At 46.1% G+C, this 18,857-nt stretch overlaps 1 protein-coding gene across 1 annotated transcript; it reads left to right on the top strand.

Annotated features, from left to right (window-relative positions):
* The first annotated feature begins 643 nt into the window (after window positions 1-643).
* Window positions 644-16,095, top strand: SLC6A14 (solute carrier family 6 member 14). Its single transcript, XM_059824293.1, has 14 exons — window positions 644-691; window positions 1,854-2,022; window positions 3,788-3,919; window positions 5,491-5,652; window positions 6,952-7,087; window positions 7,815-7,947; window positions 10,624-10,764; window positions 11,813-12,041; window positions 12,126-12,251; window positions 12,343-12,461; window positions 13,679-13,778; window positions 14,016-14,125; window positions 15,169-15,336; window positions 15,946-16,095. The coding sequence occupies exons 1-14, from the start codon at window positions 644-646 to the stop codon at window positions 16,093-16,095; spliced, it is 1,923 nt and encodes a 640-aa protein (XP_059680276.1).
* Window positions 16,096-18,857: the final 2,762 nt, after the last annotated feature.

Below are 18,857 nucleotides of genomic sequence, written 5' to 3'. Positions count from 1 at the left end.
GACTGTAGGCAGGCAGCTGGGCAGTGGCAATGTGGGGAGGAGTAGGGAGGTAGTGGGGCAGCTGTTCAGGCAGGCGTGTGTGCTCAGGAGAGGGTCAGTGTGCGAGGGACAGTTGGCCACCCTGTTGGTAGAAGACAAGGGGGTGGGTATGGGGGTAGGTACCGGCGGAGGGGGAAGAAGGGCAGAAGTGGGGGGCATGTTCGAAGGGGAAGGTGGGGGGCAAAGAGGTGGGCAGGCAGGGGTGCAAGGAGGGCTGAAACGCCCGGGCTGAGGGAGGGAGCGAGCCCAGGCGGGTGCGTGGCAGGGGAAGTGGGTCGGGGTAAGGTGTGGAGGGCAGGGGTGTTTAGGAGGGGAAGTGGGCAGGAGGCCGGGCAGGGTTAGGCAGGTGGGTGTTCCCGAGGAAGTGGGCGCGGGGCTGGAGGAAGGTCAGCGGGCGGGGGTGTGGCGGGGAAGCGGGCACGGGGCTGGGGCGGGCGGCGAGGGGGTGCCCCGGGGGCGGGAGGTGCCGCATCGCCGGCGGCCCCGCCCGGGCCGCGGGGCAGCCCAGGGGCCGCGGTTCCCGGCTGGAGGCGGGAGGTGGCTCGATAAAGGGCCGGGAGCCGGCCGGCGCGGGCAGAGCGCAGCGGCTCCGGCAGCGGCGGCGATGGGGATGCTCAGCCTGCCGGGCTTCCTCTCCTGCGGGAAGAAGAAGGTGAGGCGGCCGGGGGGGGGTGGCGGCTGGCCGGGGGCACCCGGACAGGTGGGCTATGGGGGCACCTGGGCAGGTATGACAGCACCTGGGCAGGTGGGATACTGGGGGCACCTGGGCAGGTATGACAGCACCTGGGCAGGTGGGATACTGGGGGCACCTGGGCAGGTATGACAGCACCTGGGCAGGTGGGATACTGGGGGCACCTGGGCAGGTATGATGGCACCCGGACAGGTGGGCTATGGGGGCATCTGGGCAGGTATGACGGCACTTGGGCAGGTGGGATACTGGGGGCACCTGGGCAGGTATGATGGCACCCGGACAGGTGGGCTATGGGGGCATCTGGGCAGGTATGACGGCACTTGGGCAGGTGGGATACTGGGGGCACCTGGGCAGGTATGACAGCGCCTGGGCAGGTGGGATACTGGGGGCACCTGGGCAGGTATGACAGCACCTGGGCAGGTGGGCTATGGGGGCACCTGGGCAGGTATGACAGCGCCTGGGCAGGTGGGCTATGGGGGCACCTGGGCAAGTGGGTAAGGTGGCACCTGGGCAGCTGTGGTAGAACACAGGCAGGTGTGGGTGCATCTGAGCAGGTAGGGTATGGAGGTGCCTAGGTAGGCATAGGGGCACTCGGGCAAGTAGGGTGCAGGCACCTGGGCAGGTATGGGAGCACTAGGCAGGTGAGGTACAGTGCACCTTGCCAGGTATGAAATTATCTAGGCAGGTGAGATCCAGACAGGTATGGGAATATGGGGGCACTGGGGTAGGTAAAGAGGGATGAGCTGGGATTGAGCACCTGGGCAGGTGTTTTTAAAGTGGGCATACAGGTATGTGCTGGCATGAACATCTGAACAGGTATGGGACATCTGGGCATGTGCAGGGGCAGAGTAGGGGAGTCCCCTGGAGGTGCTGCCCCCAGGAGCTGACAGCACAGGGGACTAAGGTAGGAGCAGGGCAAAAGTGGCCGTGAAGATTGGTTGGGCTCTCTGGTGGGATGCTCTCCCACAGGTCTGTGCTGCCCTGCCAGGGATCAGCTGGACTGGCAGCCCCCCTGGCTCAGCCCACCCTGTCTAGCTGCCCTGCCCAGGGTGCTGCTCTGACAGAGAGAAATCTGCCCGCGTGCCTACGGGGCGAGCCTGAGCCTTCCCTCTTCTCTTCCAAGGACTTCAGTTTGTCAAATGAAAAAGACGCCCACACCAGTGGCAGCGATGAGAACTTGGAGCGTGGCAACTGGTCAAACAAAGGCGACTACTTGCTCTCTATGGTGGGCTACGCTGTGGGCCTGGGCAACGTCTGGAGGTTTCCCTACCTCACCTACCAGAATGGCGGAGGTACCTGTATTGCATGGCAGGGACGGGTGGGCCCACCTTGCTATCCGCAAGAGAGAGGAGGGCCAGCTCCAAGGGCCAGCCCTGAGGTCGGGCACGTTTTGTCAAAGCTGGATGTGAGCATCACCCTGGGAAGTGGGATAGTGCGTGCTGATGGGAATGGGAAGAGGGAGTAAAAGGCATCTCTGTGCTTTTTGGGTACCAGCTGAGGAGGGAAATAGTATTTAGTTCTAATTGCAAACTTCCACCTGAGAATCCAGAATTCTTCTGATTTACTCATGACCAACATACAGCTTCTTGTGAATGTACCTGTATCCTCTACTTAAATAGCTGTTCTCCCTCCCCAGTGCTTCCCTCCCTGATATGTTTGTAGAGAGCAATTGAATCTCCTCTCAACCTTTGTTTTGCCAGGCAAACAAGCTAAGCTGGAATAATTACCCCAGCTCAATAATTATCCCAATCAGATACTTGGGAAGTGCGAGGCAGAGAGAGCCTCTACCTGCTTACACAATGAGCTAGTGGCAAAGCCAGATGGAGGCACTGGCTGCCTTGGCTGCTATTCCAGAACTTTGTCTACTTTCCAGGCAACCACTGGTAATTAGAGCGTAAACGCCAAGTAACTGCAGAGGACTTGCTTGTATGTACTTAATTTGCTCTGCCTGACAGTCGTTGGAAGTTGAATTCTGGACTGTAAATGCAGCACAGCCCATACAGCTGCGTGTGGAACACAAGGTGGCATTCTTGGTACAGAAGTTTTATTGGGCTGATTTTGGCTGGGTTGCAGTACTTAAAGTTTTGTTGAAGAAAACTGTGACAACAAAAAAAGTTGTTACAGCAGCCCTTCTACTAGATGTTTTTTTCTTACCTGCTGCAGCAGAGAGCTTTGCATTGAAACAATGTTTGTGCTGCTGCTTGTATCCTGCTCTGTGCCCCTTGCCCACGATTGGTAAAGACAACTGTTACATCCTTGTTTCGAAACACAGTTAATTCTGTGGGACTATTTACTTCCTTAAATTACAGCAGGTATTTGCAGTTCCTTGCAGAACTGGGTCCATGATTGCTTTAAGTTCACTGAGAGTGAAGAGGACAGATTTCTGCGGGGATATCGGGTCGTGTTTAGAAAACCTGTGCTCTCGCTTTCCTTATCTTCTGCATACACACAAAGAAGCGCCAGTCCCTTTCGCAGAACAGGCCTGTCATTGATATCAGGTTAATGTGCACTTTAAAATGAACTCGAACAAGAGCCATATTCAGATGCAGTTTGACAGAGGAGTCAGCCAACCATAGAAAATAATTTTCATGCTTTGACGTCCAGTAGCTACTCTACCAGGACAGTTGCAAATCACAGCTAAGTACATGAAGGAATCGTTCTGTTCCTTTTTAAATTAAGAGCTGGAAGATGAAATAGAAAGCAGACAAAGCCAATGGTGCCTACAACTGAGCAGTGTTCCTGCTTGTATGAGAGTAGTATGTCTTCGACAGTTTTTGTAAAATCCTTTTAATTCTATAAGAGAAGCCATCCCATGTAAATCGCCAGTTCTCCTGGTAATCTCTGTCTCTTCATTGCAGGTAGTCTTTAGTCTTACAGAAAACAGGATTTACAAACAAATCTCTCTATTCTGCAAAAAGCAAAAAAATCCCCAGTGGGATATTTGAGGTGGGGAGAAAAAGGGGAGTATAAAATGTGATAGAGTTATGGTGAATACTGAAAGATTCATTGTTTTTTCTGTGTGTGTCTTTGTGGTTTTTTCTCTCTCTCTCCCCTCAGGTGCTTTTCTAATCCCGTACACCCTGATGTTGGCATTAGCTGGCTTGCCCTTATTTTTCATGGAATGTTCTCTTGGCCAGTTTGCCAGTTTAGGGCCAATTTCTGTCTGGAGAATATTACCATTGTTTCAAGGTTGGTATTGTTATGTTTCCTTAGATTTTTTTTATTCTAGTAATAAACAGATGCAAGTTAATGATTTCTTTACAAAGTTACTAATTCTGAGAAGCCAGTTTCCGTGTAGAGGATATTCCCAATGTTACAAGGTCAGCATTATGTTCCCAGGTATATCTTCCTGATTATTCAATTAATAAACAGATGTGTATTAAAGATTTCCCCCAAAAGGTTGTCAATTATGAGAGGTTTTATCAACGATTCTCCTGGTGGTATGCAGCACACCACCCTAACTGCAGCTGTCCAGGCAGAAGGAGATCACCCTGTTTGCTTTGTGAAGGGAAAATCTCAGTTAAACATCTGGCCCTGTGTGCAACAGTTTGAAAATAATTTTTAGAAGTTAACTTTATCACTGTTTCTTTACATTTTATGTCCTACGTCCTAGCTTGCAAGGTAGTTCCATGTTGGATGGGTTAATTCTGTATTTGGCTGCCAGCATTGGCACAGGCACGTGAGTCTGATTGCTTTATGCAATGCTGTGCACATATTCATCCAACTCGCTGCCTTGGGAGTCATCTGCCGGTGTGATAAAATAGGCTAGACTCTGGCTTCGTAAGGTGAGGTGCCTCTTGCGATAACAGAAACAGTTGCACTCTGTAGTGGTAGTTTGCCTATCTCCGTGAGGGTTTGAATTTCACAGGGAAATGTGTGTGTTTGGAAACAACTAACCATGTACTTTACTCCTGTCCATCCAGGTCCTGTACCGATGGGTGTAAAGGACTATGTAATTGGTCTTTTTGTCCTTTTTATCTACCAGAAGAATTAATATAGGAACGAGGAAGTTTCTTTCTGATGCAATAAGAATTTTACTTGCCACCTTTTACAGAAACAAAAGGGATTACAGTCTGGCTGGTTGCCTGAACGCTTACTCTTTTTGCCAGTCTCCGTTCTGCAGCACGACCAACCTTTCACGAGAGCAGTGTATTTGACTTTAAAGCAAAAGTCTACAGACACAGCAAATCTTTTATGTGCCTGTGAAGATATAAACTTAAATATAGTCTCTAGGATTAGGACAGTTTGGCAGACTTTCCCAAACTCACAGAACAAAGTTTGTTTTATCAAAGGAGGAGAACAGTATTATTGGCACAGATTTACTGTTCTGTGTTGCTTCTCATTTATTGGCAAAACTATTCATTACAATGGGATCTTTAAAAAGGCTTGGTCAGTCGTAGTTTTTGTATAGTTTCTTTTATGGTACTAAGCAATCGAAGCTTCCCACTGAACTGGGAGAGGACAAAATACAGAATTACTCCTTTAGACTTGGACTCAGTGACTAGTCCAGTTTTTCTGTGGGCCTGATTCAAACTCTGTGTCAAAACCACATTTGAGATAGTCAGTTTGGATTGTGACCCTCATTTCATGTCTTTACTCTTTCCCTGTTTGGCTGGTGTTAAAAAATATTTCAAAAACAAACAAAAAAACCAGCCTCAACTTCATCCCAAGTAGCCTTTTAAAAGTCAAGTGAGGGCCATTAATTTTTTTTTCAACCCAAATTTGGGGTAGTTAATATATTGTGTCTTTCTCTTTCCTAGGAGTGGGCATCACGATGGTCATCATCTCAACATTTGTGGCGATCTACTACAACGTTATCATTGCTTATGCACTCTACTACTTATTTGCCTCATTTCAAAAAGTGCTACCGTGGTCAGAGTGCTTTTCCTGGGCGGATGAGTTCTGCAGTAAAACACGATTAGGTGCCGTACTTAACAGATAGGGCTTAATATTATTGTTTTCGATACTTGTACTTTGTACTGTTTTCTGGGAGAAATTACAGGAGCAAGACAGCTACCTGTGGTTTGAAAAGTCCTTCCTGGAGTTTTGATTCTGAACACAGGGGAGCGATGCTTGTCTGCTTCCCTGCCACCAGTTCTGGGTGCTGGGGAAATCTACAGAGAGCTGGGCTGAAACCTCCTTATTGGATCCTTTTTTTTCTCCTTTAAAGTCTAAGGTTTCTTCTCGTACATGCAGTCCCTGGAAATACTGCATTCCCATTTCATCAGGCTTCGCGGCAAAGCAAATACCTTCCTTACGTGAAACAAGAGTATTGCTGTAGCTTTTATCAGGAGTTCTTTCATTACCCCTTGTCTCCCCCGTGGCTCTGGTAATCCCAAGCACCAGTGAGGCACTTTATTAACTCTTTAGAACATATCTCCACGCTTTTGTTCTTGATGTTTAGCAGTACATGTACGGCCAAACACTTGTTATCTCACCAGTTTCCATATCAGACCAGTTTAAGGCAAAAGGTGAAGTTGGTGAGATAATTAGTAGTTAGTAGCTGGAAATGTGTTGCCAAGTGTTAATGTAATTGTAACTCTCTTAACCATATATCTGAAAAGCTCTTCTAAGATTCATAGGTTTCATAAAATGAAGTTGAGGTGCTTTATTTAACAAAAAGTTGACGCTTGCTTATGGGCTAAACAAAAATATTTTAGCTCAAAATTTGTAAGTGCTGGAGGAATACAAAACTGAATTGAAGAAGCTGTCCTAATATAGGCTTCAACAAGACTTTTCCAGTAAATGCTGGTATGGTGTTCTTTACTGTATGTTCTGGCAAAAAAATCTCAACCCCAAAAAACCCAAGCAGTGCCCACCCCCCCATCCCCCCTAAGGAAAATGTTTAAAGAGCTCTAGTAAGCCCTCTGCCATAATAAGATGAAGTTGCTAGAGGATGATCTGTGTGTAACCTTGGTTTGGGACAAAGATTTTTGTAGAATAACCAAGGCTACAATCTTAACTAACAGTTCTGATTTTTGCAAGTATTCTTTACGATAAGTGAAAAGTGTAGCTGAGCACACCAGATGCTTGGTGTTCTGATTTACAGTCAAAGTAACAGAGTCACAGCTGCAAGTGATAGTTCAGGTTTGTTTCTAAATATTGTCAGTAGGCAAACTGAAGCTGTAACTGTGTAGAAAATGTATTTGCTATAACAGTCTGATTTTTATAATAGTCATCACTGTGTTAACAATCCCTTTTTCTTGCTTGCTTGCCTTCAGTAAGTGACTGCAATGCAACCTTAGATGGAGAAATCATTCATGCAAACTACTCGTTCATCACAAGCAACAATCTCACGTGTCTGAATGGCACCATGAACTACAAACCAGTGCAATTTCCCAGTGAGCAATACTGGAAGTAAGTAAATACTTTAAAGAAGTTGCTAAAAATGCATTTACTATGCATTGTGGTTTTGAATGTCTCTTCTATTTTTGTCTTATCTTGCTGTCCAGGAACAATCCAGTCAAGGGGGGTGGGCATGCAAATCTTTGCAGAGGAGACTTAAAATTTAATTGATGAGTCTGGGCCCATAAAAAAAAAAAGCAAATGAGTCAACCTGTAGCAAACTGAAAAATGCTCCAGCTTAAAGAAGTCCTCTTCTCTGGAGTCCTGGTAGGGACTACTTAGCATCTTTATGTATAGCATATAGGGTTTTTTTTTCAGGAGTTACTGTGCAAAATATATTCACCTTATTCTGAATCTGGGCCTGTTGTGAAATTGCCATTTCTTTAGCCACATGGTCTCAATTTGCCTCATGTTGCTTGGGTTTCTGGGAACTGAATCTTCTTATGGGCTCTTCTCTTGCCATCAGAATTTCATGGTTAACACGAAAGAGCTGAGGTAAGCCTGACAGGAGATGTAGGGAGAGCTGAGGCCTGGTAGACTTTAAAAAGGGGGGGAAAATGCAGTTAAATATTCAGTTTTTCAATGTCAATCATGCAATTCTAACTGCACGCTCATGGAAAAGGCTGCAGGGTCTTGTAATACCTGCAGAAACCAGCTCACTTTCCTCCAAGAAGTGGCTGAAGAGGAGGAGTGTGTGCTGCTGTCACCCTCTTCTCATTGCAGTGTTTTGTGCTTTCAGTAAAGTGGCTCTTCAGCGCTCGAGTGGGTTGGACGAGACCGGTAACATCGTGTGGTACCTGGCTCTCTGCCTCCTCCTGTCCTGGATGATTGTTGCAGCTGCACTGTTTAAAGGAATAAAATCTTCTGGAAAGGTGAGTTAGGAAGAGCAACTAGCAGACTTCTGGCCTGATCCTGCCCTTCCAATGTCAGTTGGGTGTGTTGGTCTGCCTGAGGGTCGGAAGGCTCTGCAGAGGGATCTGGACAGGCTGGATCGATGGGCTGATGCCAACTGTATGAGTTTCAATAAGGCCAAGTGCCGGGTCCTGCACTTGGGTCACAACGACCCCATGCAACGCTACAGGCCTGGGGACGAGTGGCTGGAAAACTGCCGGGTGGAAAAGGACCTGGGAGTGTTGATTGACAGGTGGCTAAATATGAGCCAGCAGTGTGCCCAGGTGGCCAAGAAGGCCAACGGCATCCTGGCCTGTATCAGAAACAGTGTGGGCAGCAGGAGCAGGGAGGTGATCGTGCCCCTGTACTCGGCTCTGGTGAGGCCGCACCTCAAATGCTGTGTTCAGTTTTGGGCCCTTCACTACAAGAAGGACATTGAGGTGCTGGAGCGTGTCCAGAGAAGGGCGACGGAGCTGGTGAGGGGTCTGGAGCACAAGTCTTGTGAGGAGCGGCTGAGGGAACTGGGGTTGTTCAGTCTGGAGAAGAGGAGGCTGAGGGGAGACCTCATCTCTCTCTACAATTACCTGAAAGGGGGTTGCAGAGAGGTGGGTGTTGGTCTCTTCTCCCAAGTGACAAGTGACAGGGCAAGAGGAAATGGCCTCAAGTTGCGCCAGGGGAGGTTTAGGCTGGATATTAGGAAAAACTTCTTCACTGAAAGGGTTGTCAGACACTGGAACAGGCTGCCCAGGGAGGTGGTGGAGTCACCATCCCTGGAGGTGTTCAAAAGATGTGTGGATGAGGTGCTTAGGGACATGGTTTGGTGGTGGACTTAGCAGGGTTAGGTTAATGGTTGGACTTGATGTTCTTAAAAGTCTTTTCCAACCTATAGATTCTATGACCCAGGCAAAGGTAGCACAAGGCAGGATGCAGTCCTAACCCACTACCCTCTGCTGGACTCAGCATTAGACTTCTTTCTGCTCCTTGGCTTCATAACTGTTACATAAAACAAGTAAGGTGCTGATTACGCAGCAATTACTTAACACATGGGTGTCTTAGCTCCACCAGGGCTGCCATGTATTTGGGGATCTTGCTGTCGTGCAGGTGATTCCAGCTGAGTTTTGGCAGTCACCCGGCCTGCTATGATGGACATATGCATGTGACTGCACACGTGCGCACACACCCTGGGAACACCCGGTAATTATTTGCACCTCCAGAGTAGCTGAGATGTTTGGTCAATACAAGTCAAGCCCTGCAAACAGATGTGCATGTGCAGGTTCCTGCCAGATTGTGAAATCTTGTTGGTACTCAAGATTTCCAGCTGCTTTTAGGGTCCAGGTCCACAGGTGCTTGTTTTCAGACTCTGGCTCTGCTGAGCTCCCATTTCCACGTGCTGGAGCACAGCTGCCTGCAGTTTTCCTTGGGCTAGGTCGGCTCCTCTCCAGACTTCAGGCAGGCTAAATTTCCATTCTTCCCTGCCTGAGGCCCTTTTAATGATTTAGTTCCTTCCTCTCCACACTCTTTTCTTACCTCCAGGTTGCATGTCCATCACTTACTTCTTCAGTCTCTGTTGCCTTCGTTCTTTCTCTCACCCTTTCTGCACTAATTTTTTTTTTTCTTTCAATTCCTTCTGTCATTGTGACTTTCCATGGTTCCTTGCTGCCTGTTGTCTTTTCCTCAGTCTGATGTCTCCTCCTATTCTGCTGTCTGTTTGGAGCTTTCTGCCCTCTGTCTCAGCACTTCAGGGTGGAGTGAGTATCTGTGCTTTCCCAGCCACAGTTGTTCTGCCGCATGTCTCCTCTTAAACTCACATTCTTTGGGTTCCTGGCAATTGGCTCTTCCTGTTGTCACTTCTCTTCTGGCACAAAGGTAATCCTCTTGGAGGAGTAAGGTAAGACTCAGAGGAATCTAGCTGGGCAGAAACAAGGCAAAGAGGAAGAGCAGAGAGAATTGACTATTCCAGGCAAATATGAAGGAGGTCTTCAGAAACGGCAGACTCACCATATGATGGTGCAATGCATGGTTTGGTGTAACCAGCAGTACCGGGTCAATTATCTGTCTGCGTAACACTGAAACTAAGACTCGAGAAACAAAGAGTGTTGTTGAACGTAGCCTGCATGATAATAGCACTGCTTAGCCCTGCTTCTGGCCTGGATCCCATTGTGCTAGAAATTGTGTAAACAACAAAAAATATCTCAGTTTGAAAGAACCTAGAAGTCCTTGTTCCCAACAAAGAAAGCTTCCAGCATGGTGCTTCCCCCCCCCCCCACCCCCCCCCGACCAGAATTCCATCCTGGTCACCTAATTTTGACTGGCTTTCAGTTCGCATTTGCTAGAAGCATTGACTAGCAAGACACCTCTGGGGTAGTTGAGTCCAGGCCTTGCTACAGCAGTAAATCATGTCAGAAAACACATTTCTGAAACTGGTCAAGTGCTGTCTGAAAAGTGGATATGTGGCTTGGGCCTTCTGTTTCTGCCGGAATGCGGCTCCAGAACCGGCTAAGCCAGATGGTTCAGTGCTTGGGGTGCGTTCGCTTCCCTGGCCGCCTGTTTTTCATTTGTACCAGCAGACCTTAGCCTAAAACCTGGCCATTCCTCCTGCACAGAGATCTGTGCCTCCCTCTTGCTTCTAATGTCTGTCCCTGCCCTTCTTTCTGCAGGTCGTCTACTTTACAGCACTCTTCCCGTACGTCATCCTGCTGATCTTGCTGGTGCGAGGTGCCACCCTGGAAGGTGCTCTGGATGGCATCGAATACTACATTGGGAGACAGTCCAACATCACCAAGCTGATGGAGGCAGAGGTGAGAGGTAGTGTCAGCCCCGGAAGCGTGACACATTTCTGTGGTTCTATGGGCTTGTCACTTACAGAGCAACTTGGGTTTTATCCAGTCAGGTGCTTCTTCGTGTCCTGCCCTGCATTTTGTGTCTGCGGCTGGGTTCTGCTTTTTCAGCACCCCCCCAGCTCTATCAGAAGTCCAAGCCCCTATACTAGCTACTCTCAGTCTAAAAAACAGCCACCCTCTGCCACCCCAGACAGGGATGACACCTATGGTACTGCTCCGAGCAGCTCTCGGGGCGCATGCTGGAGTTTCATCCTAGCAAGGCCTGCTGAGAAAGTTCTTGCTGTGGGATTAACCGTTGCTCTCGCCTGTGTCCCACTTGCTTTGTTGCTGGTAATTTCAAGGGAGTTTATCAGAAGGTTGAAGGGATTGCTGATTTTGAAATTCAGGCTGTGCCTTGCCCAGGAAATCAGCTTGGGAAATTAGGTGGACCAGAAGGGCACCTTGTGCAAAGGAAGCCTGGATTTTTTTATTCGGGCTTATGCCAACATTAGTTCAGTTTTACCAAGAGCAGACATTAAGTGCAATATTTATTTGTGGTATTTTATATGAACATTTGGCGCTAACTTTGCGGTTGCAGCAGAGGCAGAAGTGGTTTCTCTGGGTCATGGTGTGAGGAATACAAGTGGGAGAGCACGTGGAAGTTCTCACTCCTGCAATCCGCTCCTGGTTTTTCTTATTCATTGGCACTGTGACAAGATTCATATCTCGACAACCCACATATGTGAATGAATTGAATCTCTTCTTCAGGGCTAGCCCAATAAGATTTAAATATTTGGCAACATACTCAGGATGTGACCTTTGAAAATCATAGAAGATACTGTTTGTGCTTGAGACTGTAAGGTCACCAGCGTGCTATATCCTACCTGCTCTAAAACTTGTATGAAATAGAATTAGATATTCAGGCTAAATGTAGAAAAACCCTGGAGCTTCAACAGAGGGCAGACATAAAAGTTTATGATACATACTGTAAGTAACACAGTAATTCCTATGTTCTTATTTCTGGTAGGTTTGGAAAGATGCAGCCACACAGATATTCTACTCCCTGTCTGTGGCGTGGGGCGGGCTTGTTGCTTTGTCTTCGTACAATAAGTTCAACAACAACTGCTACTCGGATGCTATTTTAGTTTGTGTAACCAACTGTGCCACCAGCGTATTTGCTGGGTTTGCGATATTCTCTATCTTGGGACATATGGCATTCGTGTCCGAGAGACCCGTCTCGGAGGTCGTGGACTCAGGTAGGCTAATCATCGTGCTGTCGGTATCGGGACTTGCTTTGACCGAGGCATGACAATAACCTCCTTCCTTCCACTACTTTCCAGGATTTGATCTGGCATTTGTAGCCTACCCAGAGGCTCTCTCCAAGTTACCAGTTTCTCCTCTGTGGTCCTTCTTGTTTTTTTTCATGCTCCTGCTCTTGGGCCTTGACTCTCAGTTTGCCACCATAGGTGAGTGGGGTTTTAAGTAACCCATGGCTTTTCAAATGCATATTACCTTTCTAAATTGTGCTGCTCAAAACCCACGCTTCTTTCTTTGCAGAAACACTTACAACCACCATACAAGACATATATCCTGAAGTGATGAAAAAGTTAAGAATCCCTGTAACCCTGGGTGTGTGCATATTGCTCTTCTTTCTTGGTCTTATCTGTGTTACTCAGGTAAGATGTTAAATTCCTTTTTGGATGTGGGTTTAGTTATGCTGCAAGTGATGAACTCAAGTCAAAATATCCTTTCCGACTGTTCCTGTTTGCATGGATCGATCCGAGAAACTCTTGAATTCTGCCAGTATGCCTGGAGATGCAAATAAGAAATTCCCAGAGGGAATCTTGAAGAACCTAAGGTTTTCTGTGATTATTGAACTGAGACGTGTTTGTTTTGTTTTGTTTTTTAATAGAAGGCCTGTACAGAGCCTGTGAACCATCAACCTGATTTATTGCTCCTCAGTTCAGGAGATTATTTGTGTAATCTCAAGCATACGCATACAGCATGTCTGCAGCGCTGTGTGTGCCGCTAATAGATGCTGATGGATCTTTTTGTTTATAATTGACTACCAAACAGGATAGGATTTGAGAAATGGCCTATTCACATCATAAAAACCTATTAGCTCACAAGCATCTGTGGATTATACGGTTACTTCTCCTGTGTGTGTGTGTATATATATACACACATACGTAAAAGGAATTTTAAGTATACTGTGTAAAATTTCTTGAGGCACTTGCTTTCAAGGATATAAAGGTTCATTGCAATTACTCCATCTAGAAATGCGTATTTATATATGCAATTAGACTGAGAATGTGAAGAAGATAATTGTGGTGAATAGACAGTTGTATGGTCAAGCAAAGCATGTAAGTTATGAAACATAATGGCAGGGAAGCTTGCAAAGGACTTAGTACGCAAGAGTGTGAAATGGCTTAAAGCTTGTTTCCTGCTCTGTGATCCTGCTATTGCATGCTGGTGTTTAAAGCTGCATTTAATGCACGTGGAAAACTTGTGCGTGTAGGAGTACACAAGCCTACCAGAACTAATAACTGGTATAACTGTTGCTGTAGGTCAGTATTAAAACTTCAGCATCAGCTTTAATACTCTGAGTTCCAAACTTAAATCTTGCTCTAAGCTGTTTATATATACTCTGCATATACATATATCTTGTTATTGGTATACAGATCTACAGTATTTCGTCAAATGTGCTTTTCAACCTGATGTAGAGATATTCAAACAATATTCACAAATGTGTACTTAACCTAGAGAACTGGGAATTTAAAAAACTCAAACTGGTGATTAGTTAAACTGTCTTGAACAATGCAACTCACTTTATTTGCATAAAGACGTTAATAGGGTTGGGTACCTTCTTACCTCTTTATTGTTTGTTCCTCAGGCAGGAATTTATTGGGTTAACCTAATAGATCACTTTTGTGCTGGATGGGGAATCCTTATCGCAGCTGTTTTGGAGATAATAGGCATCATCTACATTTACGGTAAACTATTTGCATTGAAAATCTGTGATTTGACTATGCAGTCCCAGGCACAGTGTGTATTAAACATTAATTAACACAATAAAGCATTTATAACTTAACTGGCTGAAAAGCTTAATGGTTACCACATAACTGGAGAAACTGTCCTTGACCATTGCCTTTCTTCTATCCCTTTTGATGAACCACACCTGCAGCAGAGGCACGTGCTTTACAATGCACCCTACGATTGTCTTTCAACAGGAGGAAACAGGTTCATTGAAGACATTGAAATGATGATTGGAAAGAAGAGCCGTTTATTCTGGCTGTGGTGGAGAGTGTGCTGGTTTTTCATTACTCCTGTGCTGTTAATGGTGAGTGTAGATCACCGGATTGTGTTAGTGGGACAGAACTTAGTAATTGGATATTGAAGAGGTTTCCCTGTGAAGATTCAGGGCTGAGTGCCCAGGCCCTATGTATAAAGACAGGGTATAGCTGTGCCAGTGAAGTGAACTACGTGCTATCTGGTCTTTCCAATACATACTGCTCCTCCTCGGGTCCTCTCCAGGAGAGGCTGGACCTTCAGATCAGTTGCTAGTGAGCTGGGTCTACATCCCAAGGAGTAACACAGAGCAATCAGATTGTCCATCTTAGCAGCTGGATTATCTTCATTTCAGACTAAGAAAATGTTTTGAAAACCTAGATTTTTTTCCCCTTTGAGGGAAATCCCATTTTTGGGACAGATCCGTGGGTTGGGTTTGCTCTTTGGATGTCCAGCTGTTCCTCTGTCTAACTGAGGCTTTTTCATGTCCTGTCATGTGTCTCAGTTTTTCATTACTCCTGTAGTTCTGACTGTGAGTGTAGATGGTTGGATTATGTTACCATGAGAGAATTTATTAAGATCCTAAATCCAGGAGCAGTGGCAAGTCACTCTGGCCAGCACATTACTTTTAATCTGTCCAGACTGCGGTTTAGAAAATGCTGATCCTAAAATACCTTATTTCTGCAGCAATATTTGCCAACAGTTAATCTTAGATTCTTTCCCATATTCCTGTAAATCAAGGAGCATAGGAACATATAAAGCATACAGAGAAAGGTACTGGGCTCACCCAGCAACATATTTGCCAACATAAGATTTCAACAGAACCCAGAGATCAAGTTCTGTTTAAACACAGATGTACTTAAAGTGTTAGGGTGCATATCAGTGTTGTATTTCAGCCCTGTACTTCAGTCTTACTGCTTGGCTTTGACTGAACACCAAATCCTGCACAAACATTCTCACACTCAGAAAGCAGGAGGGAACTGTGCAGAGTTTGTAGATAGCCCTTTTTTTTAACCAACCTGGAAATAATGGTGCAAGTTCAAGTTAGCCAGAAATCCGCTTTTCTCTCTTATTCTTTTTGCCATTTTTTTATAGGCAATTTTGGTCTGGTCTTTAGTCACGTTTTCACCTCCCACTTACGGCTCAGTGTTATATCCAACCTGGGGAACCGCTGTTGGCTGGTGCATGATTATTTTCTGCGTCATCTGGATTCCTATCATCGCTATTCTAAAAATAGTTAAAGCTGAAGGAAACCTCTGTCAGGTAAGGGCACAAAAAAGCTGTCATAGCCTCAAATCTTGCTTTCCTTGGCATTATCAGGAACGGCTGTGCTTTCTTCTCAAAAACATGTTCAATACTTTGAGGTGTTTGTTAATCGGATTTTTAGACCAAAACACATCTCTGATAGTTGCATCAGAGGCAAATTTACTCTACTGTGTTCTGATAAGAAGATAAAGTCTAATTGTCTGGGAGTGCACCCACACGTTCAACAGTGATTTTCATGGTTTCTGCTGTTATTCCATCTGCTTTAAATTCTCTGAAAAATTTCTGTCACTTTCTATCCCCATACCATTTTCTGGAGTCTTGTCTCCCCTTCCTCACAGAACCGAGCAAGTGGAAGATCTGAGGTATGCTCTTCTTGCCAAGCTTTGCCAGAGAGTCCTGTTGGTCACAGCTTTCCCCGCTTGTTTGACTTCAGTGCCCAGAACCCACTGAACCCAAAGACATTTGAAATTATTTTAAAAAAACTTTGGTGATTTGTTTGCCATTTATTGAGTTGCAGGGCATCTCTAGAGTTACAGCTTTACTGAACTTTAAAAATAGCCCAGACTAAGGTAAGACATCAAATGCCTCTTGTTTTTTGCTTTCCAGCGCATTGTAAGCTGCTGCAGGCCTGCTGCAAACTGGGGTCCCTACCTGGAATGTCACCGAGGAGAAAGATACAGCCATGTTGTAGATCCCAAAAAGGAAAAGGAACACGAGATTCCTACTGTGTCTGGTTTTGTATACACTCAACAATGAGATAGCCGTTTGGATGACAAATTTTTAACATATGTGTGGGTTTTTTTCTTTAACTAATAGAAAGTGACAATGCAAAACAATGACAACAAAAAGCAAATCAACTCTACGCCCTTCAAAACCCAGCCCCCAAATGAAAGCAAGACATATTATTTATTTTAGTGCTGTATGTTTGGGGAGGAAGAGACAAATTAGACACTGAGATCTCCCCAGATATTTAGGTTGAGAGGGCAGGAAAATGCATTGCAGGCTTCCCAAGCTGATGGACTGGGCATGCTTAACCCCGTCTGACCCATATCCAGCTGGAATGCAGATATGGGTATGGAAGAGAATAAAGACACATTCTGGTGCTCCCCAGCTACAGGAAATTTGAGCCAAAACATGCTGTGCTTGCACGCCCCGATGTGCTGTGGGCAGTTACCACCTTCTGCTCTGCTTTGCCATCCGCAGTGGTGTGCAGTCGGCAGAGAGGTGAATGGGTGCGCTGCTGCCTGGCATTGTAGCTCAGGGAACACAAATAATTTTGCTCTGTCTAAGCCTTGCTCAGTGCTGTGAGGCTGCTCAGGATTTGATGTTGACTACAGTGTGTGTGTTTTGTCTGTACATCTAAATATTGAGTGGCAAAAAGTTGCCATCATAGGAAATAAGGCCTTAACATGGTGAAAAGTAGGCTTCCTTATTTCTCATTATTCCCCTTGGGATCTCCAAAGAGCCATCTTTTGTGTCATGCCCCATGCTCCGCATTCATCTGTCTATAATTCAAAAATCCCGTGTTTCCATATTCTGTCATCAGGCTCTGCAGAATGAAATAGTAACCATCAATTTCTGGTGCATCTGCTCTCCTACACTCACCCAGGCTTTACCTATCCGTTTGTTCTCTGCATCGTTCATTCAGGCTTGGGTTTTCCCTTCCAAAGGAGGCCCAAAGTGCTTTTTAAAGATTCAAACAGTATTATCAGTGTTGTGGTAGAGCCAAAAGAAGCAGTACTTCACCCCAAGTGAAGGTTACAACTGCCTTGTAATGCTGTTACTCCAAAATTTGCTGAAATCATGAGATTATTGAAAAGTTAGGAAGTTTGTAATGCATTTGGGAACACAGACTTGTGCTTCTACCTAGGAACTAGTGGGTTAGGTTAAGACAACCTGACTTCACTTGTGAATTCCTGATAAAGGAAAAAAGACCTATGGATTGAATGAATATATTTTGTGTGCTGAGGAATGTCTCTCTTACTGTGATAATAGTTCCTTGGGAACAACGCAGCAGGGTTTCTAGCTGTAACTTCCTCTCAGGGCTTTGTCACCATATCTGGACATGAAGGAGTGTAAATAGAGGCTTGTTGCCCAAGCCGCATACCTTGGTGTATGTTTTATACTGGTGTTTTTGTGACAAATCAACACTTCATGGCAAATAAAATGTGATTTTCTGTTTTTAATGGTTTTGGAATTGGAAAATGAGACTTCAGCCTTTTGTGTATGGAGTTGGGGGGAGGTAGTTGGTGGGAAGTACCACCAACTCTTCTTTGATCCTAAGCCTTTGGGAGATTGAATTAGAAAGATTCAACCTCCAGGAAGACTTTTCTTATAGAAGTTAGGATCTAATGCAATAGCCCTGTTTTGGAGCGGGCTCAGAAAAGACAGAATGTAATTGAGTGGAAATTTATAGAAAGGACTGTGGGATTAGAGCCTGTAACAGAAGCTGATGAAGAGGACCTTTCCTGCACTCCAGCTGCTCTAGGGTCATGGTCTAGCCACGAACCAGCAGAAAACAGTGCTGTTGCTGGCCCTGATGTGTGGAGAGCCTGGGAGCGGGAGGGAGGCTGAGCTGCAAAGCTGTGGTGCTCATCCCTCGGTGCACTATCCATGGGAGCTGCCACAGTGGGCAGCAGTTCATACCTGGGAAGGGACAGGCTCTGGGAAGGAGCGATAACTTAGTCAAGTAACGAGAGAGCGCTCCAAGAGGTGGTGGGGAAGCAGGCTGGCCAAACCAGCTTCGGAAAGAATCCAGGAAAGTTTTGGCAAAAGACGTGCTGAAGGCTAATACCAGCCATCTGCCGCCCTGCGGGAAGCCCCTGCTGCTGCACACAGGGCTCGTTTGAGGCTTCTTCTGCGCTGGACAGGTCTTATGGGCTTCTAGGAGCTGTTTTCATGATGTTGCACTAGCAAAGCCTCCCAGAAGAGCGACAGAAGACAATTTCTCAAGGGCTGGAGATCCAGTTTTGATGCCTTCTCCTTTCTCCAAGGTAAGAAAATCCCCCAGTTCTGAAGGCAAGGTTTGCTCTCCTGGCCCCTGGCAGAGCTGGGATCCCTCTCTGTGTGTGCATGTCTGACATCTTCCTGGTACATCCCGTTTCTGTTGCTCTCTTGGAGTTGGCATTTGTATTTCTCACCCATCCAAGAACCCAACCAGCTAGGGTTGTTCAATAGCCCCTGAGGGTTACATGAAGAAGCGGTGTCCCTCAGCACTGCTCTGGAGGCAGGCTGGACCCAGCAGACCTGCTCGTGTTCCTCACCCACGCAGGCTGGTGCCCAACATCCTGGCGTTTGTTGGGTTGAAAAATCAGCAGTGTCAACTGGTGCGGTGCTTGTGGTAAAAGAGGATGCTCTGTGCTGAGCAGGTGGTCGAAATGCCTGGGGCTTGGGGTTTTGGGCTTTGAGGAAAGAAGAAAATGGTTCTGCTTTGGATCCAGCTAAACAGGAGTGGAAGGAAATCTCTTGGAAAGAGAAAATTAGAAGTGGAAAAGAAGTACATTGACTTTGGATTGGCT

Source organism: Gavia stellata, chromosome 14 (assembly GCF_030936135.1).
Source record: "Gavia stellata isolate bGavSte3 chromosome 14, bGavSte3.hap2, whole genome shotgun sequence".
Taxonomy (NCBI): domain Eukaryota; kingdom Metazoa; phylum Chordata; class Aves; order Gaviiformes; family Gaviidae; genus Gavia; species Gavia stellata.
Note: the sequence above shows the minus strand (reverse complement) of the source record. Positions and strands in the feature narration are given on the sequence as shown.